Genomic DNA, 27,788 nt, shown 5'->3' with positions numbered 1-27,788 from the left:
CAACATTATTCCATATATCCAGTGGATTTACATATTTCATTGATACAATTTTTACCAATAAATGACACAATTTATGTATTCATTCTGCTATAGATTGACAATTACATTTTCCCACATTTTTGGTAATATGAAAGCCCAGTGAGAATTTTTCTTGTGTAACTTTAATTATGTACCAGTAATAAAATTCTTATCATGTAAGTTGTTAATTTTTGTGTCAAAAAGGAAGAACAGTTTTAGATACTCGTTTTATGGCCAGTGGCATTACCAATTTATACTCCTGTCAAAAGCTTTCTCAATATTCCACATTCTTGACAACACACATATTTTGAAATTCTTCAAAGTTTCCCAATTTGGGGAATGCAAATTGGATTCTTTTGATGTTTGAATCATTATTACAAGTGAAGTCAAATAATAAAGGCATTGGTGTTGATTCAAGGTTTCCCCTTTTTTTCCAATTTTATACATATGTTCTCTGTCCCATTTTCTGCTTTGCTTTGGTATATTCACTTCATCAGCCTATTTATTCTTTACTAATTACTAAGCTTTTGATGTTATGTGTAATACGAATATCTTCAGTGTATTTATACCTTGTGTTTCAATTTTGTATATGACATACTGGGTGATGTGAGTTATTCATTTTCGCATAGTTTAAACACATCGATCATCTCTTTATAGTGCACTATGTGTTGTCTAAACAATCTTTTTCTTTTGTAAAGATATTCTTCTGTGCCTTAATGTTTTAGAATTTTGCTTTTTTTATTAAAGATTTTATTTCCTGTAGTATTGCAAATCTTTCAAATCTTAATAGAACACTCTTTTTAGATGAAAATCATCAATTTTCCATTTTTCACTACTCCTCATATTTCTCATTGAACTTGTAGTGTAAACTCTGCCATATTAAACTTTTAGCATGTGTCCTGGTTTTGTTTATGGGATCTTTACTCTTAGATCAGTTTACCCTTCTTTTCATCATTCAAGTGATCTTATGTGAACTCTTTTCATCATGCCCTGTCTAGAAATTTACATTACTTTCTTAAAGCACCGCTGGAAGATATAATTAACATGTATGGAAACACCTGTACCTGCAGTTGATGCCCATCAAATCTGCAAAATCCACATAAGACCTATTTTATTCATGTAGTAGTGGTGTCTAATGGGATGGGAAAGAAAACAGGTGAGCTAAATGCAGTTAATATTTAGATCTGCACCCATTCGCATATTTTTATAGTTGTCACTAAGGTGTTTCCTGCCTAGGACTAAACCTAACTAGTAATGAGATTTCCTTTGCTCTGCATACTTTGGCAGTCCTGGCTTTCCTTCCCCTACAGAGTCAATTCCCCACCAAGAAGATTTGCATGAATCACGTAGTTATTAGTAAATGATTTGCATAGATGCTAGTGAGGGATTCACATAGATACAACTGAAGAAAACTAAGCAGGGAGTGGACAGGGTGTCATGGGGGTGAGAGTACTGCTCTCAGACACAATGATATTTGAACAGGGGCTGCAGAGGGGCGGTACCATGGGAGTGCCCTTGGGAAGCTTCCTGGAACTTATGCACTGTAGTTAGAAAGGCCTTAAAACAGTAAACCATTAGATTTGTTTGGAACAGCAAGGAGATAATTCTAAAAAGATCAGAGAGAGAAAATTGAAGGAGACAAAGGAAGACAGCCAGGAACATGTTTGGGGATGAGTAATGCATCTGCTGTAGCTGATTCCCTTACTCTCAATTAGAAAACAAAACAGGGGCTGGGGATTTAGCTCAGCGGCACAGCGCCTGCCTGGCAAGCGCAAGGTCGTGAGTTTGATCCCCGGTACCGAAAAAACAAAACAAAACAAAAAAAATGCATTCCTCCAACAACCAAGAAATAAAACAAAATTAAACTAATACATATCGCTTTTGTCTCTGTAGATTTCTTAAGGATAGGAGATAAGATTTACTGGTTGAGTTTAGTACTTCATCTGTGTAGCAGGGTTAATTCTTTATAGCATCTAAATAGCAAGGTGTAGTGGATTGATAACTAGTGGTCAACTTATAACCCCCAGCTGAACTGAGTAAGCATGGTGCTGGGTGTGGGAGGCCCACCTGGGGATTGTTGCCAGCAGCATAAGGGGCAGAACTGGAGAAGAACAAGAGAGGCTGTTGGGAGTGGAGAAAGGGTTTTGGAGCTGGTGGAAGCTGTAAGGAGCTGTTAGTTTTTCAGAGGAGCTTCTCATGCTGCCTTTCCTGACAAACTTGGCTGTTTTCATCCTCTGAGGAGCTCCGGACCTCTTTGGCACTAAGAATGGCTTTGGTTCACTTTGGGGGAGCTCTGGTCCTCACTTTGAGCATCACTTCCTGGCTCTGGAGGGGAAGTGCACTGCTGGTCATCTGAAGAAGCTTGCTGCATTGGCTTCCCTGATGGGAACTCGGCCATCTTGATCATCAAAGGAGCTCGGGATTTTACTGTTGCTGAGGATGGCTGTGGTACCTTTCGGGGAAGCTCTGGTTCTTCTGAGTGTCGCTTCCTGGTTCCAGTGCGGATCTCTCAGCCTGCTAGCAGAGATCCTTCATCTCGCTGGCACAGACTTTCTAGCTTGCACCACTGACCTTTGGGCCTTCCTGGCACAGATCCGTGAAACAGGCCTGCATGAGATGTTGTCGTGGGCTCTGGGCCTCCGGGTGGTCTCGTGGGAGGCATTGTTATGGGCTCTAGGTCTTCAGCTGGACTCATGCATGTGATGTTTCTGTGGGATCCAGGCCCTCGGCTGGTTTCCTTGGTCTCAGTGTGTGGACGGATTTCCTGTACTCCTTTATATATCGTTCTTTGGGTGACTATTATAAATAATATTGTAAAATATGTGTCCTGTATTATATTATTTCCCTTTGCAAAAATATCCCCAAAACCAATACACAAGGTTAATTCCTCTTTGTTTCTTAAGAATAATTTATGAAAGGTGAAGATGAGGGATACAGTGCCTTTTTATAACATATATCATGTATAATACTTCAGAAATATTTTATAATTTAAATCTAAATTCTGTACACATGGTGTGAAAGACGAGATATAAAAATGAAACAAAACTACCTTCTTCAGACTCACAGACTCCCATGTGTGTATGGGAGTGTAGACATCATATAGAATACAGTTCGACTTTTTTGATGTACTTGTATCTATGATATATTTAATAGGAACATGCTTCCATGTGTTAATGTACCTGTGCATAAAAAGAACATTAAAGAATGTTTGAAAAGTTTGAAAAATAGTATTTTACCGGTAAGGTTTTAGCACACTGAGAGAAAAGACCATCAGAAACAATATTTCCAAACTCTGATGGGAAAATGATAGTGGGTTGGGTATGGGTGGGGCTCAAGGTGGAAGAATGTAGTTGTCTTACAGATGTAGTATTTTAAAGGTAGAAGTGACATGTCTTGCCTGATGGGCTGTCATAGGGTGTGTGAAATGAGAAGAAATAACTCCAAAATTAATCCTTTTCTGTGGGGGTTTGTTTAATTTCACCTCTCTGAGTTAAAATGGGGAATGCAATGTTTGGAATGAGTGTTTGGAGCACATTAGGGGAGGCATGAGGGATTCAGGTTTAGTCAAATAGAGTTGCTGTGCCATTTGATGCACATGTGGGATTGTGAGTACCTGAATGTTAAGTTTGGAGTTAGGAAAAGATGTGTGAGGTTGAGGTTTAAGTTAGGAAGAGAGATATTTAGGGAGTATTTGAAACCAGAAAATTGGATAAGATTACTAAAATAAAATTTAGAGCCGGGGATATAACTCAGTTGGACCATGCCTGCCTGGCAAGTGCAAGGTCCTGAGTTTGACTCCTGATACTAAAAAGTAAAAAAAAAGTATAAATACAAAAGAGAAGATGATGGAAAGAGCCTCTCCAACAGGAAAAGTCAGGACAAACTAGTAGTTAACAAAATGATGAGAATGAGTCACACGGTAGGAGGAAAACTTAAAGAGTTTCATGTCCTGAGAGAAGAAAACTGACCAAGAAATTATGAATGGGAGAACGTCAAATGTAATGGAGGAGTTGGGAATGGTAATGACTAAGAGCTGACCCACGGTTTCGCAGTATAAAGACCATATTTATTTTTTACAGGAGCAGTTTCACAGAATCGATGCAGGGAAAGCCTGACAGACTGGGCTTGAGCAAAATTACAAAAGTAGAACTACATACAGGAAGTCCATTCAGCTTTGTCAGGGCTTTTAATTGGCAAGGGAAAGGAAAGGAATGGAATAATAGCCAGTGAAACACATTGCCTCTGTTTAACAGTATTATAGATACCCTTAAAATTGGTTAGGGATTTAAAAAAAGAGAAGAAAAGGTAAAGATGGTAGATCTCGCATCAAGGATTCTTATTACATTAAAGAAGAAAATTAAGATAAACTTCCCTGTTCCACAGAGCTCCTGGACAAATACTGATAGACTTAAAATTGTAGAAAATATGATTACATCCAGCATTATCTTCCTGATCTCAGAATGCTCCAATTAAAACAATTAGCTGATTCCCAGTGCGACACTAATCACTTCTACGCCTTGGCCCCGCTGTGAGTGTGGCTCCCCACCTCCCTCACGCTGTTGTAAGTAAGGTAACATTTTACAGGTTATTGGCCTCAAGAAACACCCATTATGAGAGGGGAAGGAACAGGTATGTCAGAAGCAGAAGCTAGACCTTGTTTTACTTCCTTATTTCATTTAAGGGGAAATTATAGTAAGGTTTCAAATGAGGCCCAGAAATTATACATGATTTTCATTCCAAGCAATCAGGTTTTCTTGATCTTACAAATCTGTAGGGGACAGAAATCTTGACTTTTAGCTGCAAAAAAAGCCTTCTCTCGGTGGCTGTGGGATCGAAGTGGAGAGGGCAGCTCAGCCATGAAGCTGGCCAGACTTGTTTCTGAAGGCATCACGGTAAGTCACCTTGGAGGTTACCTGTGGAAGTGCCACTGTTACTTTTATACTGTTCTTGTCAAACATATTGCTTATCTCTACTATTCAAGCCTGAATTGACTAAAGCATATTTCCCTCTATCGACCCAGCGGACAAATTTAACTTTGGCATGCCTTTCTTCCTCAAAGTGTATGCTTTCCCTAAAAGCATACACTTACGGCCTCTGCTGCTCTCACCAGCAGATCTGAGCTTTGATTCAGTTCTCCTGACTGCAGTCATAGTGCCATTCACTTTGATCTTCCCAGTTGATATTCTGCCAAATGTCACTGGTGTAAAACAATAGGAAAGACAAATACTCCGTTTATTACATGAAGATACAAGGCCACATTAAGATGTGGGATGGGGCTTAAACAAATAGAAGAGCTCACAGATTTGGGTTTGGATGATTACATGATCCTGGTATTTTAGGATCCTCTGGATAAATATTAAATATGAAGAGCATAGTAACCTACACAGTACATTCTACAATCAAGTATCTGTGAATACACTTGAACAATGAGCTCCCCCAAAATTGATTTGTACACAAAATTTGAAAAATCACTCAGTTTCCTTAGTATATAATGTCATGAAAAGCTCTGAGGGATGCAGATGTGTTATGCATGCTCATAATGGTTCACCCATTCATGCTCCCATTGCTTCTTTTTTAAAAATCTGCACATAAAATGAGCAGTTTGGATAAAATGAAATATTGCATTTTGTTCCATCTTTCAAGACCTAATATAGAAGAACTAAAAAGTAAAAAGCATTACTGTGATGAAATGTTCTAAAAATAAATTAGAGGCACATCGGCTACACTGAGAGTGCAGTGTAAAAGAGATTAGGTCAATCTCGTCGTACATGCGGGGAATAGAGTGAAAAATCTATCAGCAAACTTTGACTTTCAATCTGATCAGTGTAGGACAAACATTTTGAGAACCACAAGGTAGTGAGGGTAGATTGAACTCCGTTTTACTTCTGGATATAGATTAGATAGATATAGATATAGATAGGTATAGATATAGATATAGGTATAGGTACAGGTATAGGTACAGGTATAGGTATAGATATTGGTGTCTGCCTATATATGAATACAGTGATAGAGATGCAATAGTAACTTAAAAAAAAGACAAGTGAAATAATGATTTAGCAGAAACACAAAATCAGATTACAGTAAAATTCACTGCAGATTATATATTTTAAGAAGAAAATGATGTCCAGTTGTTAATGTGCTTGGCATTTTCAGGTTGGCTTGGCCTCTCCGGCTCCCCATGGAGACCCCGGCTCTGAGGAAATGTCTATCACCAACAGCAGCACAGTCACGGAATTCATCCTGCTGGGGCTCACGGACCGCCCAGAGCTCCAGCCTGTGCTCTTTGTGCTCTTTCTGCTTGCTTACCTCGTCACCGTGCTAGGCAACCTGGGCATGGTAGTGCTGATCAGACTGGATGCCCGCCTGCACACGCCCATGTACTTCTTTCTCACTCACCTGGCCCTGGTGGACCTGTGCTACACCTCCAACGCTACCCCGCAGATGCTGGCTAGTTTCTTATCACACAAGAAGACCATTTCCTTTGCCGGCTGCTTCACACAGTGTTACATTTTCATTGCACTTCTCCTCACGGAGTTCTACATGCTGGCTGCAATGGCGTATGACCGCTACGTGGCCATCTGCAACCCTCTGCGCTACAGTGTGAAAATGTCCCGGCGTGTCTGCATCAGCCTGGCCACATTGCCCTATGCCTATGGCTTCTCAGATGGTCTGTTCCAGGCCATCCTGACCTTCCGCCTGACCTTCTGTAAGTCCAATGTCATCAACCACTTCTACTGCGCAGACCCACCCCTCATGAAGCTCTCTTGCTCTGACACTTACGTCAAAGAACATGCCATGCTCATCTCGGCAGGCTTCAACCTGTCCACCTCCCTCAGCATCATCCTGGTGTCCTACGCCTGCATCGTTGCCACTGTCCTCAGGATCAGGTCTGCAGAGGGTAGGCGCAAGGCCTTCTCCACCTGTGGCTCCCACATGACAGCGGTCACTTTGTTTTACGGGACTCTCTTCTGCATGTATGTGAGGCCACCAACAGATGAGACTGTTGAACAGTCCAAAATAATAGCTGTCTTCTACACTTTTGTCAGTCCAATGGTTAATCCGTTAATCTACAGCCTGAGGAACAAAGATGTAAAGCAGGCCTTGAAGAATGTCATCAGAAGGAATATCATCAGGACAGGGTCAATGCCTCCACTTTTCAACAAAACATAACTCTAGCATTGTGACTCAAGCGTTTTATTTTTATTTTGATGATGCTGTGTAGTTCCCTTTATAGATATGTCCTGAGTATTGCAGAGAAATTCTTTTGTTTGTCTCTCAACAGTGTCCCAGGCACGTAGATCTTAGAGGGTGCTCAGAAATGCAGAATCACATTCTGCACTGCAGATCAATCATGTCTAATTCAAATTTTAGTCAAGTTTCCAAGTAATTCATAGACACAATTTGGAGAAGCTCTGCTCTATGTGACAACTTCCAAAGGGTATTTCTGAAATACTTCTGAAACACTTACTCCAGTAAACAGCAGAAATCTGTTCTCTCCTCTGTCCCCACCCTTTGTATTTTCATCTGTCTTTTGCTTGAAGGGTCATTAAGGAACAAGCCCTTTCCTGGTCCTCTCAGTGCTCACTGGATAAAACCAGAAACTGGCTCAGGACAGTAGTTTCCAGATTCTTGTGAAGATGAAGGGAAGGCGGGATGGATAAAAGAGAGGAAAAGAGCAGATGGATTAGATGTTTCCTAGGCTCAATCAGCTCTGTGGTTACAGAAGCCCACCTCTTCCCCTAGTTCCAGCCTGTGAGGGTGGCTTTCTGTTTCACTGGATTTTGAAAAGATTAATTGGAAAGTAAGGACTGAAATCACAGGAGGAAATATAGAAAGTGAGGGAAACCTGAGCTAATGAAGAGGCACACCACGTTTTATTTTAACAATTCTGTTTATAGTTATATTCATCTAAGTGATGTTATTTTCATTTCTAAGTATAGAAATAGCACATGACCTTTTTGTGTGTCCTGTGGAAGGAAGATTTGCCCTAGGAGAACAGAAGTTGTGTTGATTACCTCAAAGATCCCAAAAGGGAAAAGGAAAATAGATTTTTTTTGTCAGGATTTGAGCTAACATGAATGAAAGAATGAATATATATATTTATATAATATACATTTATATACATAAAATTTTCTCATAAAAATGTCCTCTGATAGGTCCAAATGCTGAATATTTTCTAAGGTTCTTCTTTAGAAAGAAGACAAATCCTCCATTATACCATTTTTATATGTGGTACATTAAATAACTATGTGAGTAGTATCCCTACACATTTGTTGTTATTGTAGGGGTTTGGTGCATATGAGTATGCTTACAAGAAACAAAAGCCTTGTCAAATTAGCTAAGGCAAGATGAAAAACTGGATGTTGCTCTCCTACCACATCCAGGAAAATAATGCTGCTAAACCTCAGGAATCATCAGAATCCTGGACTCTCAGATAATGAGCAACCACGTGATTCATTGTCTACTCCTTAGCTGCTTGTTGCTAGGATATGTACTGAGTATAACTGTGAGTCTAATGTCCACAAGACTTGCTGATTTCTCTCCTAATTATATTTTGATTTTTTTATTTGTTTCTTCCTCCCTTAATATTTTGCTCATGCCCTCTATGAATTAAGAGATTCTATTCCTTTGCAGTATTTATGAGTTTTATTTCTTTTACCTGTGTTATTGCAGTGCCTTAGACTGACAGTGCAATATTGAGCAGAAGTGTTTAGAATAGATATTAAGTCCTCACCCCGCATCTTCAAGGGGCTCTATTTATCAGGTTGTACAACATTACTTGTATATTGTCCATAACTGTCCCGTATTCTGGTGAGAAATTTCCTGTTATGGTTTGTGTCTGAATGTCACCTCAAAGCCTCATGCAGTCATGGGGGGGGTGTAATTTTCAGTAGTGTCTGAATCTAGAGTTTGTGACTGACTCATTGTGTCAACTTGAAAAGTATAGAAACTTAACTAAGTGACTCAGCAGTTCTATATGCTACGGTGTAGAGACCTGCTCTAAGGTGGTTGTCTATACCCCCTAGTATGTAGAGGACCCACCCTAGGGTGGTAGCCTGCATATAATATAACGGAGGGGAAAAAAGGCTTTATACCCCTGCCCTTACTCTTGTTACTTTTGCATCTTCTACCGCCACGAACTGTTGCCCCTGCACAATACCAGCCTGCCTTGGAGCTAGCTGATTATGGAGGGAAACCTCCACAAACTGTGAGCTAAATAAAACTTTCCTCCTTTAGCTGGGGATGTCACATGTTTTGTCTCAGCAGTGACAGAAAAGTAATCAAGATAGTTTCATTTCTGTTCCTTCCTTGTTGGTACAGTTTATCCTCTGTGGGCATGACATGAAATGCTTCTACATGTACTGATTTATCCCATGAGTATTTTTATTTTTTGTTAATGTGAAATGTTAAATGTATCACACTTTTCTATGGTAAAATCAAATTGATAATGGTGTGCAATTTTCTCTTTTGATGGCTTTGTGTTTTTCAAATATTATTTAGGAAGAGATCATTAATAGGTGGGTAAGAGAGATATTTGCACTAAAATTTTACTTTTTAAATGTTGTTAGGTTTTCATATTAGAATTATACTAGTCTCATAAAAAAAGATGGCAAGCATTGCTTGTTTTGGTTTTCTGAAAGCTTGAATAAAATTAGTACTATTTGTTCCTTACATATATGTTAGAATTTGCATGAAATCATTGGGTCCTGGAACTTCCTTTGATTCTGAATTGTATAACTGTAATGCTTTGGTCTGCTTTGGTGTTTTCTATTTTTCACTGAATTTGTCCATTTCATTTATGTAGACTGCTTTATTGACAAAAAGTTGAATTTTAGTACTTTGATATTTTCATTTTAATGCTTGTGTTTTCTTACATCTTCTGTTCTGGATATGAGTAATTTCTGTATTCTTTGTTTTAGTGGTCAGTGTGCTTACAGAATTATCAATACAATTTTCTTTTCCAAACAATCAGTTTTTAATTTTGTGGTTTTTTTCTTTGCTTACTTTCTATTTCATAGATGGACTTCTCCAGCACAAGAGCACATAAGTAACAAACAAAAACTCAACAACAAATATGCCAGTTGAAACTAGGCCGATGGGTTTGAATAGAAATATTTTTCTAAGGAAAGCTTACAAAAACGTTACAAATGTGTGATAAGACGTTTAACATCTGGTCATCTGGGAAATGTCAATGAAATCCATAATGAGTTATTTTGCCTGTTCAAACAGTTATTATAGTGAGCAACAGACCATGTAAGCAAGAATGTGGAGACACTGCAGTTCTTGTATCCAGTTTCTGTTCATATTGAGTGGTGCAGTAGCTATGGAAAATAATATGGAAGTTCTCCCAAAATTAAAAGTACAATCAATGTATTATCTAGCAATCACATTTGGTGTATGTAGCCAAAAGAACTGAAAGGGGAATCTTGAAATGACTTCACTACTCTGTCCTCTAGGAAGAAAAGAAATGGCTCTGTCATCCAAAAATCCCAAACAAGCCAAATATGTGTGTCTCCAGGATTAACAGTTAGTGAATAATTTAAAAGAAAAATGATATTTCTCCTTTTCACAATGCCTAATGCTTTCTTGTACTGAAATGCTGGGTCCTAAATTATTTTATGGAAAACACAGGCTGTTACTCCACTAGAAGAAAATAAATATAAAAAATTATATGTACATACATATACATTACATTGAGTATAATATTTACTACCAAAATCTCTCTTACTCTTTTTTCTCTCTTCTTTTTATAAGAAACTTCTGAAACAAAGAAGAGTTAAAGGAGTGATTGATTATAAGTATATATAATATCTTACAGAATTCAGGAGTGCTGTTGGATCTTAAGAACCAGCAAGAATATAGGACTCCACAGCTATTGGGATCCTTGTCTCATCTCTCTACACCTACTTCTTGCTAAGATGTGTGATCATGAGTTTCTTTTTAGTTGAATGTATTTACTAACAAGCTTTCAAAATATCAATAAACCAGGCACAACTTTTTTCTGTCCTTGGAATTTTATAATATTATCAGTTAATGGAACAATGATGGTTTTGTACAAGGCTGCACCAGAGACCATGGAAGATGACAGGCCCCTCCTTCCCTTGTGAACCTGGTTTGTATTGTGCACATACACGCACATGCTCAAACGTCCTTTCCCATTTGCACTCCTTGTGCAGTCCTAAGGACCATTATTAGACTGAAGATCACTAGGGCAGTGCTTTTTAAAGACGCCTCTGGTGGTGTATTCACTATGCATAAAAGATGCTGTATGGTTTAAAAGCATCTTCCACACCCCACCTTTCAATCATATATTTAAAGACAAGTGAGTCGTGGGCCAAGTGGGAGAGCTATCACCCACATTATAACTAAGAGAAGAAAACATGCTCGAGGATGAACTTCTTTGTCACCTTCCTCATCTTCCTCCTTTTCTTTGTTCTCCTTTCTTCAGCCTTGATGATTGCTTTTTTCTGTGTATCACAGTCCCCTTTAGCTCCTTAGGAAGGAGTGTTGTTCACTCATTCATCCTTCGATTAGCAGCCTTCTTTTCATCGGGCCAATTGCATCTACAGCAGTGTTATTCCTCAGCTCCCCTGGTTTTATTTCATCATCTCCTGTAGGAAGTGTCTGAAGCTGGAAATCAGTCACATGTGAGGAGCTAAGACAAAGACAGCCAGACAACACGGGGAGCTACCCAAGCCATGTAAACAAGCTGTTTCAGCTTGCAAACTGGTTGCTAGGCAGAGAGGCTGAAATTGACATCAACCTCCTCAGTGTATAAACGAACTCTCTTCAGTTGTTTGGCAGTTCCACCTCCCAACAGGAGAGAGGGCTCCACCTGACCCCAGCTTTCCTTTCTTGTCTGTATTTCTTCATCTGCTCACCATTTCTCCCCAGAATATCTACAGTCATGTGGTTTGCAGCAGTCTCCAATGCATAGCTCATAATGTGACCCTTTGATTTTGGGGTGAAACTCAATACAGCATGAGAAAAAGCTTGCAGTAAGCCTCTGGAGCACATTCAGATCCTGAGGTTTCTTCTTTCTCCTTTAGGAAGGATATAGGCTTTCCTAACTTCCACACCTCCTGATTTTCTCCTCATTATGACATCTACAAGATATCTTTTTTTTTACTTGTGTAGGTTGAAGTGCCTTTTCTGCATTGTGTTATTGTACTACTTTGTAATAAGCAATTGTAATGCTTTTATAATCTCTTCATTTCTATCATCAAAAAAGTCAAAAGAGGTTCCCTATTTGAAGCAGTGGCTTTTGGACACTAAGAGTTTACTTTGAATTTTTGCAAAACATGTAGAATTTGCATTTGAATTGGTGAATAATATTTGGTTTCATTCATCATTTTCCAAGGCACAAAGCAAATGGAGTAGTGCTATTTTTTTTTGTAGAAATTCCTAATATTATAATTAAAGTGGAATGTATCAAATGCAAAACATCATTCCAACAAAATCAAATCATTTGTACATACAATCAAGCTGTATTAGCTTTTGAATTTTTAAATTATCATCAGTACTTGTTTGCAGCACATAATGATTTCATTCATTGTGAAGAGTTGGTGCAGAACATCTACATAACACACCTTAATATTTTCTGCTCACCTGATTCCCCCAAATTCCTTGACTCTCTTTCCATTTGCAAGGTATCTCCCCATTTCTTATTATCTGTAATTTATTTTGCTCTTTTAAATTTGTCATTTGGGTTTCTAATGGAAGAGAACTCTACAATGTTTAAGTTCTCATGTCCAATTTATTGTTTTTGCAATAAATTCCCTAGATAAATTATTATGCATTTCTTATCATATTCCAGGCACTGTACCAAGAGATGTGTATTACAGTGCTTATACAATATCAGTTCCTTCTTTGTTGGATAAAAGTCTGTAAGGGAAAATGTATCAGAAACAAATAAAGAAAATTGCATTTAAAATTAATATTGGACATGACAAATGGAACAAAGCAATTAAAAAACAATTATGGTGGTTTATGCAAAAATTAATGTAGCTAGGAGCAGTCATCCCTGTGGGCTCACATTCAAGCTCACATCTAAAAGGTAGATAATACCTGGAGGGAAGTTGGGAGAAATAGATTTCACATTAGTGGATAAAACTTTGGAGAGGATGTCAAGTTTGGAAAAAGTGGCAGAAAACCAGTGAATGAGAGAAAAAGTGAGAGGCAGTGAGGATGTCTATGAAAAGCAGCTAAAGCTCTGATGGCAGTGGTATATCATACGCAGAATGTGCCTCATGTGAAGCGTGTATGTGTCTCTTTCCCTCCCTTCACAATGGAACTAAATACTGTTTGAACACACGTGACATTCCTTGCTGGTATTTGTGACTGCTGGATGAATTGAAATTAAATGCTTGGCACAGGGAAGGAACTGGAGTCACAGTATTTTGTTCTTTGTCCCATTTAATTTCATGCATTGACAAATAATGCCTTGCTAATTTCCATAATCACCAGATTTTCCATAAAAGGTTATTTCCCAACATTTAAACATGAGAACCTGAACGAGATCTACTGTAACATTATGTGATTTTGTTCAAACTATTTAATTCAATAGATTTTATAGATTCAACACATGATTCTGGCAATTTTTTAAAGTTTTTGCACAACACCAGATTAACACTTGGAAGAAATCACTGAAACATCAAAACCCATGTATGTGTCAAAATTGTATAACTGCCTCAGTTGTTCCATTTGTGAAGAATGAATGGTGACCTATAATGCAGTAATCCTGTGAGAATAAACTCCCAATCGCCCACAGCAACCAACTGAAGGTGACTACAAACTTGTAATCACATTGCTCAAACCCCAAGATCCTACTAGGTAAAAGTGTATTCCAATTATTCCATTTTCCCTGGAGTTATCTTCTGTAGTAACGTTGTAATTGTTTCTTCCTGGTGTGTTCAAAAATACACTAGGGATGCATCTCCCAATTGCAAGCGTGTATAAGTCATTCTTGGCAGTTCCTCCCTTGGACCGCTAGTGTTTCTGAGAGAATCTTTCCTGGGGTCAGGTAAGGATGAGAACAGTGTCTTCTGGACTCATATTTTCTCCTTTTGTTTTGTAATCTTCATCAGTAGCAGTCAAGGGACACTACAAATGGTTTGAATGTCACCCTAGATCAGTGATGACGAGCATTCGAGAGCTTTCAGTGACACAAGCAGCCCACTGTGGCACTTGCCTTGGTATTCAGCCGAGCAAAATGAGTCAGGGTGTTTCTTGTTTAGACTGATCATTAAAAATATAATTGCTCAATAGTTATGTATTTATGATAGTTTTCATCCCAGAGGAAATCATTCATTCAAGTATTGAAAAGACACATTAGTATTTTACAATATATTATTCATATTTTTATAGTATTTGTATAAAGAGCAATCCCACCTTCAAAAAAAGGCAAACAAGATGCAACACTTTTGTTGAAAAATGAGACAAATAAACCAGAATTATATTCATTCTGGGGAAAGATAAACACTCAGAACTTTTGAAAACCTCTTTTTAAGTGACCAGGGAGAAAAAATTGGGGGGCAAATTTAATATTCCCTAAGAGGTACTGAACCAGTGGTCACAAACTCATAAGTGAAAAATTAGGACGCTGAAAGTGATGGAGACTTTAGAAATTAGTGAAATCTGACATTAAATAGAGGAGGCTGCTAAAGACCATAAACAACATCACAATATCAAGTTAAAGAAAGTACTTTTTATGTGAAGGCTGAACAAAAGTTTTATTGACCACATAGAAAATATGAAGCCTTAATGGAGATCATGATTCGTAACTCAAGTGAAGGCGTTGTAGTTCAGTAATGTACCTTGCTCGTGTATTTGAGAGACACAGTAATGGCAGCTCAGCAGATGAGGATGAGGCTTGAGTACCTGAAGGCAGAACAGGAAAGGAAAGTGTTTTCCCCTTTAAAAATTACTACACATGAGCTTCGCATGACATTCATCCTGTTCTTCCTTTCCTACCCTACGGTCCCACTAGCAGTCTGGATATTCTAGCATACATTTCTGTCTTCATGCCCACTTGAGTTGGGTTTTTGAGGTCGGTTCGTGAAATTACACTTCTGTTGCTTTTATTTTCTCTGACCTTTTCCTTGGCTTCAATTTCTTCTTACTTCCTATACAGTCAATCCTGAAGGGCTACATGATGCCTTATACACAGGTAACCGTATGCACATGGCTGGTTAGCAATCACAGCAGTTCTGTGTTACCTCACACATTCATGTTTGACTGGAGCCTGAAGAGGATAACGTATCCCTAAGCTCAAAGCTAAGCAACTGGTTACCACTTTATAGTAAGTGGTACCTCTTTTTTTCCCCCAATAATAGAAACTACACAATCACGCAGTGGTAATCAGTGTGAGGTGTTTTTTTTATTGTCACATAATAAAAATAAGCATATGTAGAGGTATATTAACTGTGAATCAAAATCACTGAAGTGGCCAAATCTTTTAATTTTATCATCTCGTTTACCTTTATTTATTTTAATCCACAGAAAAACGATGTGACATTTTTGAGCCAGTGAAATTTCATGTAGAACTTCATTTCTATCAACTGTTGTTATAATAAATATTGAAGTATAATAACTCATTATGATGTACACTGAGCCCTGATTATGCAGAAATTTTAGATAGGACACCTGTGTCACAGCAAAACCTTTCCCTACAAGGATCTCCTTCTACCCTGCACGTTAGTTACTTTTCTGAGTGTTATTTCTCATAAAAGAACAAAATATTCATGACTACCACAAAGCTGATTCAGCAGTCTCTCTGATGCTTTAACATGAGCTGGTTACATTCTCTATTAGACTAAGAGTTAGGAAATGGTAAGGGCCATAGCAGATTCATGTTGCTGTGTGCATAAACGTCAAATAAATGAACAATCTTTCTCATCACAGGGTAGAAGGGACTGGGATGTTAAGATTGTTTGACTGCCTCCCACATTAAAAATTTTTATTTGTCACATTATAAAATTCATGCCTGCAGCTATGTGGAATATCTTTGATTTCTCATGAAAGCCTCCTGAGTAAAGTATCTGTATGTTCTGTTCACATTACCTGAAAGTCCTCTTCACTCATGTCTGGATAGACAATTCCTAGTTATTGTTCACATCCCATTTAAAAATGTTGCTATTCCTTGAGGCCTACTTTAATTCCTGAGACAATTTTATTCAAGTTTTCTACTGAACTAATAACACTGAACTGTAAATTTTACCTTCCTTCCCATGCGGAGAACTAATTGGGTCTATCAAAGCAAGTACTTTCAAGACGTTATTTTTATTTTGTTCATAGTTTTATAAAAGAACTTGCATGCATGTTTTTTGAGAAAAGTTATCTTATTTTAAAAATTAAATCATCCATGGACTGAAAGTATCCTAGAGTGACAGTAGCTACTTCACGTTTATATTTAATTCAATTTCCAGGAACAGCTCACGCTCTGGTAGGTTACAGCTGGTGACATTAGCATTACATGTCCTTGTTATTTATATCATACTAGATAAAATCTGTAGACTCATTTTTGTCTTTGTAAAAGATGGATTTAAAATTAAAATTAAGTGCCACATTAGTTTTACTAGATTTCACCTGACATAATGACACTTAAAATTGGAATTTGTTAAGGCCTTAAAACAGTGATGGCAAACCTTTTTGAGGCTGAGTGCTCAAACCCGGTTATTTATGGCAGAGTGCCAACGCTGCCATTAAAATTCATTATTGAAGTTTTAGTTTTAAAAAGAAAAACAGCTGTTATTCAATGTTTGACTGGGGCAACTTGGCTCTGGTTTTGACACAGAGGATTCTATGTGCCCATTGTGGCATGCGTGCCATAGGTTTGCCATCAGTGCCTTAAAACATGAACTGCATATAATCACGTAACAAAAATTCTTTCCCATTGTTGACCGTCCACTTGGAAGCACTCCTAGTTCCCTTTATTTCACTCTTACCCCATCCACCTCACTCATGCTTACTAGCTACATGGTAGTGGAGTTTTGGTCTCTTATCTCATTGTGTGTATCATCAGCAAATACAATTTGAGAATTCATGATGAAAATATATTCTTCAGGATCTCAGCCAAACAATTTGCAAATCTTTTATTCTAACTGATGTTTTCTGAATTGGTATTATTATCTGAAAGTATAATCTGTTCACTGTAATTACTTATGTCTGAACTCTATGCTAAGAAGAGTTCTATCTCCCTTAACTTTGCTTTGTGACTCTAGGCATTATATAGCTCTAATGAAGAGGGCTGAACTATCTGTACACACTGCTGGAAAGCTGAGGGTCAGCTTTGTATTTCACTAGCTGCACAAATTTGCCAACATTTGTTATAAGCTGTGAAACCCTTAAATGCTTCCTAGGAGAAATGAAAAATAGTAAATAAATGGGCAAATGAGATTAGCATCAAAGATTTGATTACTTCTTTTTCCTTTATCCAAGTCTTCTTGTTTTAATCATACAAACCCCTTCACCAAATTTCTTCTACAGTAAATCACACACAGTAATTCACACCTAGTAAGTCTCTGTTATCCCAGAATTGAGAATCTTTGTTCTGCTCCCATACAAGTAACCTGCTTCCAACTCTTTCAGATATAGTAATAAAACAGACCCAAGGGAAATTCTTTCAGGCCCTTCTAATTCTGGGTAACTTAGCACCTAGAGAGGTAAATTCTCAAAGATCAAGCTTGTAAATATGCACCTGCTATTAGTAACTACAAAAATGCATTCCAAATACACATTGCCATTGATCCAAGATTGCACCTGGGCACGAGTCTTAATAACAAGCTGCTCCCTTTAGGAGTCACCTGAACATTGAACATCAAGCTCACTGAGACCACGACTTTCTTAAGACAACCTGCCCCTACCTTCTCCGACTCTCTCTCGTAATAGTGTGTGGGAGAAAGAGAATTGAAGATACAGGGAGAGACAGGGAATTAGCGAAAGGAAATAAGAAATCGCTAGACTTCTGATTCACCTTCTTAATTCATTTTAACTCACCTAAGTGAACATGCTGGTGCCTAAGAAAATGATCGCAGGAAATTCGACCTTGGTGACAGAATTTATTCTCTTGGGACTGACCGATCGTCCAGAGCTTCAGCCCGTTCTCTTTGTGCTGTTCCTGGTGATCTACTTGATCACTGTTGGTGGGAACCTTGGGATGATGGTCCTGATCCGTGTGGATTCCCGCCTCCACACGCCCATGTACTTCTTTCTTGCCAGTTTGTCCTGCTTGGATCTCTGCTATTCCACCAACGTCACTCCCAAGATGCTGGTGAACTTCTTATCAGAGAAGAAAACCATTTCCTATGCTGCTTGCTTAGTACAGTGCTATTTTTTCATTGCCATGGTGATCACGGAATACTATATGCTAGCTGTGATGGCCTATGATAGGTACATGGCTATCTGTAACCCGCTGCTTTACAGCAGCAAGATGTCCAAGGGAGTGTGTGCTCGCCTCATTGCAGGGCCCTATGTCTACGGGTTCCTCAGTGGCCTGATGGAAACCATGTGGACCTATCGCTTGACCTTCTGTGGCTCTAACATCATTAACCACTTCTATTGTGCTGACCCCCCTCTCATCCGCCTCTCCTGCTCAGACACCTTCATTAAGGAAACCTCCATGTTCGTGGTAGCCGGGCTTAACCTGTCCAGCTCCCTCCTCATCATCCTCATCTCCTATCTCTTCATTCTCATTGCTGTCCTTCGGATGCGCTCTGCCGAGGGCAGGCGCAAAGCTTTCTCCACCTGTGGGTCTCACCTGGTGGCGGTGACTGTGTTTTACGGGACCCTGTTCTGCATGTATGTGAGACCTCCCACGGACAAGTCAGTGGAACAGTCCAAAATCATTGCTGTTTTCTACACGTTTGTGAGCCCTATGTTGAACCCCATCATTTACAGTCTAAGGAACAAGGATGTAAAGCAAGCTTTTCGAAAACTGATTGGAAGAAATGTGCTCTCCAAATAACATCGCTGAACATCTTTATTTATAAGTTAAAGATCTATTTATGAGAACTTTACCCAGGTTAATAGAATGTATAAGTAAAGTTAATTTTATATTCATGATGAAAATCTATAACAAGAAAACATAAAATACATAGGTACAAATATTTTATAATTGCATATGACCACTAAATACCATGCAGAGCAGGACACTATATATGTCAGTGTGGTAAATAATCATTATACAGTTTTACACTGAAGTTTTATACATGGTCCTTATAAAAATTATACATTTTTAGTAAAATATCTGACCTCCATATAAGCGTACAATGTAGGAGTAAAATATTTCTTTCCACACCCCTTATCTTACATTCTCACTTGGCAGTTACTTTATTATCATTTTTTTCTTTTCAGAAAACACACTTTGTATATCAAAAAACATATATATGGTCATACATATACATACTTATGCAAAAATTTTTAAAAACCTTGCTGTTGCTGCCTGAGTTTTAGCAATGCTCTAGATTTATTATGTAGGGCTTTTATTTGTGTTTTTGGCAAATGTCCCCACATGCTGATGAGACTTGCTGCCACCTACAGGACAGAAAATCTATTCTAACACCTTCCCTTCCATGCTTGACATCTGCTTATTTCTTCCACTGGAGGATCATTTTCCCTAAGGTACTTTTCTCCCTCTATCACAGCAGAATCCCAGAGCCTCAAACACTGGTTGATTTCAGTTATTCATTTCTGGGTTAAGCCCTTATACAAATATATGGGTGTCCTTAAGTAACTGTGACTCTTGCAGCAGTTATCAGCGATTTTCAACATTTTTACAATGAACAATACTGCATGCCTTTCTCATCTTTGTTTTATTAAGCTATGTTTCACAGGGATCTCTGATTTGTTATTTGTATCCCAGTTCAAATTTCACCTGCCGCTCCTCCTTGCCTTGATGAGTTACTGTGTATCTAATTTTAGAATGCAGAATATTATTTCTGATATTTTAATGCTAACTGATAAATATGACAAGATGATTTTAAAGACATAAGATTTCTGGGGACTTTGAAGCTGCATAATATAAGAAAAACTGACAAACATTGACTGAGCTATCTCCGTGAGTTACATACTATTTCTAGCAGGAGAACTACACTGATATAGTTCTTTTTGTATCATTATTTTTTATTGTATGGAAGAAAGGTAAAACAAAATTTCAGAACAAAATAGCAGGAGAATAAGATATAGTTTTGTACAGGTTGTGAAACTGGAATGAGAAGAAGCCATACACTTGCTTGTGTACTATAATGCAAGAATACAAAAATGCTAACACCAGAGAAGAAAATCAATTAAATTTGAGTAAACTGAAACCAGTCCTGAGATTGTGCAAGACACAAAATTGTCCATCCGAGATGCACCCTCCCTGGCTCACCCACAGCTTCAAGTACAATGTCATTTTAGCCCAGAGAGAAGATCAGAGCGTCTGTTGTCACCACTCTGTGCTAGCAGATGTGGACGTGACCTGCGATTAGACAGGAAAAGCCTCTCAGTATAACTGGTCACTCTTCACAGTAGCCACACTTTTTCTCAGTTGTATTTCAAAACTTTCTTTCTGCCATGGAGTTGATTTTTCTGCTAAATATTTTCTACAGGGTTCCATTTTCACATTCACTCCTTGTACATTATTCCATTTAATTATTTCAATTTTACATTATCATCTAAATATTTACATTTGGAAATCAGATTGCTTATAAAGTACATATAAACAGAACTATTCTTCTAAATTTATAAATCTAAGCATCTATTAGATCCTACTAAAACACGTACTTTGAGGCATTGCTCTTTAACCGTCCACACATATTTATTTTTGCAGAACCAGCCCCTTTTTTGTTCCAGTTTTTTATCACTGGGTCCAGGCCTAATGTTTATAGCCTAGCACAACACAAAATAAAAGTTCAGGAATGGTTGTCATGCAAAATCTTTAACAGATGTTCACAGTCAAGGAGAATGAGTGCTTCTGCTCTAGGAAAGGTAAGATTATCTTGGACCAAGCAATGGCTCTGAGGAAATATATTATCAGCCATAAGGTATCAGCACTTTTCAGGAGTAAATATGAGTGAACAAAATGCTCTTGAAGTTTACGGCTGAAGCAGGAAATGTTAAGCTCATATATGCTCTCATACGCATAAGCTTAAAATGAATAAGAATTTACATCATGTGCTGTGAAGATCAGACGGGGCCGCTGGAATGAAGACATCAGCCCGTTGACCACCTACAATTCACACCGCGCTGTGATGGACACAGGCTAAGTAGATGCGCCCTATCTTTCCTTTAATAAATTATTTCAGTAAATCCTGAATTTTATCTAAAATTTATGGTATTATTTCCTTACTAACACCTTTTTTTTTTTAATAAAAAAACTACCTTATTGAAGTCTGCTATGAGAGATCTCAGGAAGAAGTTGAAGTTCAAATGCTTCTCCTTTTAAAGTGAATTTTGTTGGATTCTTTATTGAGCAAATCATACAATATGATGAGGGAAGAATCTAGAACAAATTGGGAGATATTAAATGATGCTTTCTTTTGGAAAAATAATCATCATAAACTAGTTTATATTTCCTCCACATAACTAAGTGGTTATCATTTCAATTGCTATTTCTTTAAGGAAAACTTACCCTTGCATATTAAGAAATGTCTTAGGGAATTATAATTGTATGAGACTAACATCTTTATTGATATAACAAATACTTTCTTATGTGAAGCATGCTTAGACATTGACAGAGGCACATGAAAAAAGTGAAGGAAATAATTCTTATCAAAACTCATGCATTGTTTTAATATATATTGGTGCCTGTCAATATTATGGGTTCAGTATTGTAATATTCACTTTAAACATGAGAAAATAGTCACAGTTTCATTATTAACCTAAAATCATAAAGATCAAAAGGGAGGTTTGTATCTGTCTGGTTTCAAACTTTATTGTAGTTCCCTACATTATAACATACATTTTCACGCTATATTTTATTTAAAGAAGAAGCCATGAAATAAATAATACAATTCATTTTCTGTATTTCAAAGGTGTTTTTGATCAGGTCTTTGACAGCTGCTCACAAACTAAAACTGTGACCCATGATGAAGAGAGATCCTATTTCATAGTGTATAGACAAATTCAATCTGTTTAATAAATGAGCTTTATGGTCAGATTCTGACTCTGTCATTTATTAGCGGCGTTAACACTAAGTGCATGAATTTTGAAATCGAATTTATTGGGATTTACTCAATCTTACTCTGCCTCAGAGTCTTTCCCTTCTGAATGACAATAGCAGAGATATGGAAATATTGCATAGAGATACTTCCAGGCCTGATGGGGCATACTTGTAATCCCAGCACTCAGGAGGCTGAGGCAGGAGGATCACAGCAAGTTTAAGGCCAACCTGGGCCACAAAGTGAGTTTAAGGCCAGCCTGAACTTCATAACAACACCTTGTCTCCAAAAAAAGCAGAAATGCATAGAGATACTGTCTTTTTAATTATTAACTAAAAACTCACTCCACTTATTTTATACATTTCTCTATCTATTTTGAATATAATAAATGATTGCATCTTCTATGACTCTGTATATCCCACAAGGTAAGAAACAATGTTTTGATTTTGTTTTGTTTTTCTTCCGGTACCAGGAATTGAACCCAAGACTTTGCGCTTGCCAGGCAGGCGCTGTGACCCTGAGCTAAATCCCCAGCCCCAAGAAACAATGTTTTGAAAGTGATTATTTTTTATTATGATCCTAGTGCCTAATTTGTATTTAAAAAAAGGTGACATGATAGAGAGACAGATAGAGATACGTAGACAGATAGCAGAAAGTAGAGATTATAATAGTAGTATTATAAGGCAAAGAGATATTTCTACAAAACAAAAACTATACTGATGGCATCTTCAGTGTGCATAATTTATTCATGTATAATCAGTCTACTTTTTTTCCTTAAACAGAAGATTGCTTCTGGAAATGTTCAGAGTCCATCAGAGCCGAGAGAAGGAATTTAGCCTCCTGAGGTCGATCAGTTGCCCAGCGCTTCAGCTTGTCTTCTCTGTGTTGTTGCTAATCATACATGTTCATTTATTTGTGCAAAATTTGGAAACACAGACCACAGATGCACGAAGTCTCCTGAGCAATCTTCAAAGCCTACCAATTCTAATTCAACTTACATTTGAAAAGTTCTGTTTTTTACCCAACATATACGAAGAGTATGAGGTGGTTGCATTCCTGTTGGCACAGGATTCTGTCCCTGTACTCTGCTCTGTCCCTGTTCTGTCCCTGTCTCTGCTACACATGAAGTGTGGCTGCCGCATTCACACAGCCGTTCGTCCTCCACGCACCTACAGCCTTGAGTCCAAAGTGCGCCGCGTGTGCGTGGCTGTCTTTGCCAACATGCACAGCCTTGTGGAGCGTCACATCTGTTTTCCTTAGAGCTGAGCACACAGAGCCTCATTGTTTGTTTCCATCTTGTGGTTACTCAGATCGTATAAAATTGGAGCTTTACATGGACCAAGTTGCACCTTCAGAATGAGCTTTGGCGTATGTAGAATCACCATGTTTGTATTTCACTGGCAGATGTAAAATTTTCTACTCTGTTGCAACAGAAAAGATCCCTCTGTTCTTAAATTCTATCTCAGAAATATAGTGAGCCAACAGAGTCTCACTGAAGGAATTGATAGCAAAATAAAAGTATTTTCTGTGCATGTGTTTGTGCCTTTCCTCTGAAACACAAAATATGAAATGAATGCATCCGCTAGGATGATTCCTTCATATAGAATGTGCCAAGGCTGCATCCTGGGAAAGGGAGTGAAGTCATTTTTCTTTGTTAAGAATGCAGCCTTTCTGCTAGGTAAGAAGGTGGAGTGGGAATGGGATCAGCAGCGACACAGGGAAAACAGCAAGGTCATTACATAGGGTTGTACAGGAGACCCAGAGGTGACACTCACATCATTTCTACCTCTCATGCTAAGAAGTGTCTGAGCTGTCTTCAGGGAACTCTTAATTTGTGGGACTGATGACATCATCTTCATTTTCAAAAATTCTATTGGGAAAAGCAGTCAACCTTATAAACATAAGCAAATTGATCTCCGCTGCTAATCTTGAAGGCACACAGTTTCTCCCTATTTCTTTCTGGGTTATTTCTCTTTATCTTTCGGGTAGGGCTGTCTATATTTTTTTATGTATGTTAGGAATTAGAGAAAATGTCGCTTAGAATTGGAATCCAAACCTTCACTTGGAAGGAATAAGCATGTAATTATAAATAGTTAAATGATTGCACAGAAAGGGTGCTGCTGGTTATATGTGCAGGACCAATGCTGAAAATCCAACAGTTTGTACCTGTTCTAAAGACTGAACAAAGAAGAAAGAGAAACTGCAGCTTCCTGTGACATAGGTATGTGTTTCATACACTGTTAGATCACTACATACATTATAACTTGACCCTCAAGGAAAACCCCTGCAACAATATTTTAAGGTAAGAAATCCTACTGTTCACAAAAGTTCTTTTTTTGTCTATAATCTGGAGAGAATCTCTAGCGTAGCTGTAATTTCTAAGTCAAATCTATCAAGTTCTAAGTTTTGAACTGATCTTGTAAGACAAATGTTACTGCTGAGATTACTAGACACATCTGACGGCAACGTTTTCAAAGTCTTGGACAGTACCAACATAACTTGGTAGACCATTTTAAAGGAAGGTGGGATTTGGGGACATTATATGCATATGCAGAATGGTGTACATGATGATCTAGTGTTGTATAGGAGGGAAGAAGGAAATGATAGAGAGATACCTATTACCTTCTTGAAAATATGTGTGTGCACACTAGCATAACAAATTGTATGCATGCATGTGTGTCTGCTCATGTACTCATGCATGTTTATACACAGGTGTGTTACATGTGTATGTGTATAGCCAATATGCAGAGTTAGGAGATTAGCATATATAGTAAAAGGAGAGGAAGGAGAGATATGAGGGAGACAGAAAAAGTGAGAGAGAGCAAGAGAGAGAGAGCATCACTATCCTTCTAAAGGTCATGGTTACTATTATATGCAAAGCCTTTACTTTTATAAAACATTTTAATGTGGATACAGACAAACATGGACTTGTAGAACAGAGTTTGAGATTAGGAGCCAGGTAAAAGTGAATGACTCAGAATAATACAACAACACATAGGGAATTTTTGGATTCATTTCAAGTTTATTTCCATTTGTAAAATATTCTGAGCTGGCTTGCCAATTCAGGTCTGGCAAGACTAGGGAAGAAGGTCCAGCTAATTCAGCCTAATTATTCTGCTATCTGTAGGTTTCCTTATTCTTGTGATTCAGGAGGGCTCATCACTGTGTCCCCATCATGGCCAGCAAAGTTGGGGCAAGTCTATGTCATAAACAGGAAGATAAAAAGTCTCTCAGCCAGAACCTGCCATTTCACTGGAGCAAATACAGCTTGAGAATAAATAAAGAAAGAGAAAGTTATTGTCGTCATTGTTTTTTCTCTGTGCTTTCCTTTTCTTTTTTCCAAGAGCTGAGATGTAGAGTCCTGGTCTACCCTTGAAGAGCAAACATGTGCCCACTTATGGGGGGACTGTTGGCTTCTAGTCCACTGGGTCAAATCCCTCTCTGGTGATCACGCTGTTTTCCTAGCTCAGATTTCACAGTTGTAGACTAACATGCTAAAATTAGTCACTTCTGCACACTAATTCAGGGCAGAGGCTCTGAAAAATTCAGATTGCTTCATGTAGATCGAATTGCCTGGAAGAATGTTAGACTTTCTGAAAGATTTCCTGTAGGATGTATAATGGTTCAACTTTTCATGTATTTATCTTTTCTTCTATTTTCTTCCAAATAGCACCTATTCATTGTGTAATAGGACATGTTGCATTTACATTTTATAAATAATGAATTAACATACTTTTAAATTTATCTCTGGGTATCCTTAAGCAAAGAAGCTAAAGGATTTTCTCTAGCATAACCTGGAAAAATTAATGTTATCAGGAAAGAAAATTCCTTTGTAGTATTTTGTCCTTTTTATTACCTGGACACTTAATTTAGATGAAGTTTTGAGTTTTCATTTGTTAATTCCAATCGTATAGAAAAATATCAGAATTGAAAATTAGCATGAGGTTAAATAAAATGAAAACACAGACAAAATAAAAGGGCAACTAGGTAAGAAATGTAGTATTAGACCAAAAGTTTTAATGCAAAAAATAGTAAAGAGGTCAATTAATAGAAAAAGATTAAAGCTCAAATCGATTGAATTCTAGTCCCCATTTTGAGTATTTGCTAATGTTTAATGAGATCTTGTTTATATTAAACCATGCATTCTAATGTCTGCAGAGGCATAATTAAGTCACAGAAAAGGAAAAAAATCAAAGATGAAAGCACAAAATGTACTAAGAAAATATGGAAATTTTTGCCGTTAAATAAGGGGTTTGTACTGCTCCACTAAAGTTCTCATTTCCCAGTGAAAGAAATTATGGGAAGAAACTTTACAACGGTGACAGAGTTCGTCCTCCTGGGACTGACGGATCTCCGGGAGTTAGAGATCCTCTGCTTCCTGCTGTTCCTGGCTGTTTACGTGGCCACCGTGGCGGGAAATGTTGGCATGGTTGTCCTCATCCTGGCTAACGCCCGGCTCCACACACCCATGTACTTCTTCCTCAGCCACTTATCCCTTGTGGATCTCTGCTTCTCTTCCAATGTGACTCCGAAGATGCTGGAGGTTTTCCTTTCAGAGAAGAAAACCATTTCTTACCCTGCCTGCCTGGTCCAGTGTTACTTTTTCATTGCTTTGGTGCATGTGGAGATGTACATCCTAGCCGTGATGGCCTTTGACAGGTACATGGCCATTGGGAACCCTCTGCTCTACGGCAGCAAGATGTCCAAGCGGGTGTGTGTGGTGCTCATCCTGGGGCCGTATGTGTATGGAGCACTCACTGGCCTCATGGAGACCATGTGGACCTACAGCCTGGCCTTCTGTGGTCCCAATGAGATCAATCACTACTACTGTGCTGACCCCCCACTCATTGAGCTGGCCTGCTCTGACACCTCCAAGAAAGAAACATCCATGTTTGTTGTGGCCGGATGCAACCTTTCCTTTTCTCTCTTCATCATTCTTCTTTCCTACCTTTACATCCTTCGTGCGATCCTGAGGATCCGTTCCGCAGCAGGCAGACACAAAGCGATGTCCACCTGTGCCTCCCACTTAACAGCGGTCTCCATATTCTACGTGACCCTCTTTGCCATGTACCTGAGGCCCCCATCCAAGGAATCCGTGGAACAAGGAAAAGTGGTGGCTGTATTTTATACTACAGTGATTCCCATGTTAAACCCCATGATTTACAGCCTTAGAAATAAAGATGTGAAAGAAGCGTTGGCCAATCAGCTTTTAAGGAAGAAAGCATTTTCCTAAGAAAGTCACTTTTCTCATCTCGGATGTTTTTCTGGATGTGTTTTTTGAAGCTGGGAGACAGAATGAGTGGAAAACTGATAAACAGCACTGGCAGAGGTGCAGTTCATTTCTAAAAGCCAAATACCTAAAATAAAATTTTAATTACAAAAGTTTACATGGTTCTAGTTTTCCTTCATTGCTTGCATGCATTATTCTATGTATTTTTGCCTTTTATGCACAGGACAGCTTTGCATTTGGGTTAAGTTGGCAGATAGGGCTGCTTTTTTGAAAACTAGATTTTCTTCCCTTGTGCTACTTCTGAGATGAGCATGAGACTGCTGATGAAAATACAGCGCTTGCTGGCCTCCTTTTCTCTTCCACAGTGGTCTGCTCATTTCAGATGGTGGCTGACTGTCAGA

At 38.2% G+C, this 27,788-nt stretch overlaps 3 protein-coding genes across 3 annotated transcripts; all 3 read left to right on the top strand.

Annotated features, from left to right (window-relative positions):
* The first annotated feature begins 6,219 nt into the window (after positions 1–6,219).
* LOC102008649 (olfactory receptor 5M11-like) lies at positions 6,220–7,188 on the top strand. The gene has a single exon (XM_005407971.2). The coding sequence runs from the start codon at positions 6,220–6,222 to the stop codon at positions 7,186–7,188; it is 969 nt and encodes a 322-aa protein (XP_005408028.1).
* Positions 7,189–18,025: 10,837 nt separating this feature from the next.
* Positions 18,026–18,982, top strand: LOC102008337 (olfactory receptor 1030). Its single transcript, XM_005407970.1, has one exon. It carries the CDS (start codon positions 18,026–18,028, stop codon positions 18,980–18,982), a length of 957 nt encoding a protein of 318 aa, XP_005408027.1.
* Positions 18,983–26,451: 7,469 nt separating this feature from the next.
* LOC102022839 (olfactory receptor 5M8-like) lies at positions 26,452–27,390 on the top strand. Its single transcript, XM_005408239.1, has one exon. The coding sequence runs from the start codon at positions 26,455–26,457 to the stop codon at positions 27,388–27,390; it is 936 nt and encodes a 311-aa protein (XP_005408296.1). The 5' UTR covers positions 26,452–26,454.
* The last annotated feature ends 398 nt before the right edge of the window (positions 27,391–27,788 follow it).

This window comes from Chinchilla lanigera, unplaced genomic scaffold (assembly GCF_000276665.1).
Source record: "Chinchilla lanigera isolate Chin_1 unplaced genomic scaffold, ChiLan1.0 scaffold00110, whole genome shotgun sequence".
NCBI lineage: Eukaryota > Metazoa > Chordata > Mammalia > Rodentia > Chinchillidae > Chinchilla > Chinchilla lanigera.
The sequence above is the reverse complement of the archived record's forward strand: the minus strand, read 5'-3'. Positions and strand labels throughout refer to the sequence as shown.